Source organism: Pundamilia nyererei, unplaced genomic scaffold, assembly GCF_000239375.1.
Source record: "Pundamilia nyererei isolate P.nyererei 1_Seehausen unplaced genomic scaffold, PunNye1.0 scaffold00238, whole genome shotgun sequence".
Lineage (NCBI taxonomy): Eukaryota > Metazoa > Chordata > Actinopteri > Cichliformes > Cichlidae > Pundamilia > Pundamilia nyererei.
This window is the reverse complement of record NW_005187639.1, coordinates 492,754-494,503: the sequence shown is the minus strand read 5'-3', so window position 1 is coordinate 494,503 and position 1,750 is coordinate 492,754. Positions and strand designations below refer to the sequence as shown.

Here is a 1,750-nt window from a genome sequence, read left to right as displayed (position 1 = left end):
CTACAGCCAGCTTGAAGGCCTGTGGTACATAGCCGATCATTAGAGATAGGTTGATCATATTTAAGATCGAAGCATTAATTAATGGCAGGACTTCCTACCATAGGATATCCCAGTGCTCCCAGTGAACAGCGCTCTGGTTCCTCACCAGGTTTTATACACATGAAATATTCACACATTTTTCAGGTGGAGGCAGCTGCAGTAAGCCAGACTACATCTGTTTTGTTCTTTGTGTGCTTTCACTCAGCAGTACAGTGTTTGATAAACGTGTTAAGGAAGTATTGGCTAATCTTTTTATAGCAGCTGTTATGTTTCTGCAGACGATCATATTATCGCTTTTCTGGCTTTTGGTTCTGTAGAGCTTCTTCCTGATCTCTGGTTCGTTATGATGTCAACTCATCATACATGTGAAGGATGGATGTTTCTGGATAAAATCAAAGTAGAGTAAGAACCTGTTGGGTTAACCTCCTCCACCTCCTCTCGTGCAGAGCATCCACCTGTCGTTCCTGAGGACGGTGCCTCCATACTCCCACCAGGCACAGGTGTGGTTCGACCTGATGAGGGAGTTCAGGTGGAATCACATCATCCTGATCGTGAGCGACGACCACGAGGGCCGAGCCGCCCAGAAGAGACTGGAGACCCTGCTGGAGGAGCGTGAGACCAAGGTCAGCAAGGACACGCCCACATATGAGCTCATAGACACGGACATGCAGTCTCAATGTGCTGCACATCACGTGTGTGTGTGTGTGGGCGCACGTTATTCAGATGCAGGTTTGTGTAGTTTAGCTGCATGATAAATAATGAGCTGCTGTGTGAGAGGCCTTCATACCTCCATCATCGCTCTGTAATTTCTCCAGGATTGCTACTTCATCGCTCCCTCATCCTTCCTTCATCTGTCCTTCATTGTCCTTCATTAGCTTTAATATTCTTTCTGCCAGATGCTTCACAGCAGCTTCTCTTTCATCCTTTTTCTTTATTTTCTATTGTGTTCTTTTTCTTTTCTTATCTCCACCAAGAGGTTTTACAGGTTTTCTGTTTACATGGATCATAAAGAACCAGATGAGGCAGAATGATCGATCTCTGCTTTTATTTTCAGTAGCTGACCTGTGCGTAGCTGAAGCTGCTCACTGCCCCCGGGTTTTTATGTTCTCAATAAACACCTGATGCCACACATGATCCAAACCAGGATAAGAATCACAAACATGATCAAACATGACCTCCATGTGTGAAATGCAGATCCAGGAGGTTTTACTGACTAGACTGGACTGTGCTGGACTGGACTTTGCTGGACTGGACTGTGCTGGACTGGACTGCAATAATAGCAATAATAGCAATAATATAGATATGTGAGTATATTACAGAAATGGGTCTATTATGGTATGTTATAAGGTACACGGTATGAAGTATGTTGTGAATATTCTATAACTATAAGTATGTACAGGCTGTAGTGAGTACAAGCTATGTACAGGCTATGAACAAGATATACACAACACTAAAACCTTGTCCCCAGCCTGAAAATGCCTTTTCACAGCCTTTCTTCATGCATGCCTGAGCAGTACACAGGGCCTCTTTCGCTAATGAGGTAGCACGTTGCCAACAATCCTTACATGTCTTCACAAAATCTGCCACGTTAGTTTTTGGAACACCCCCACTAAGGAACCTCTCTTTCAACATCTTTAGCGGGCCTCGCACCTCGCGGCCAAACACAAGTGTAGCTGGGCTGAACCCTAAGGACTCCTGCTTAACATTGCGT

The 1,750-nt window shown here is 44.7% G+C and overlaps 1 protein-coding gene across 2 annotated transcripts in view; it reads left to right on the top strand.

The window, feature by feature from the left end:
* grin1b (glutamate receptor, ionotropic, N-methyl D-aspartate 1b) overlaps positions 1-1,750 on the top strand; it is a 68,727-nt gene that overhangs the window by 13,652 nt on the left and 53,325 nt on the right. For both annotated transcript variants that reach the window (XM_005749168.2, XM_005749169.2), the window contains exon 4: positions 486-662. In XM_005749168.2, the coding sequence (XP_005749225.1) occupies positions 486-662 (177 nt within the window). The remainder of the gene's footprint in view (positions 1-485; positions 663-1,750) is intronic.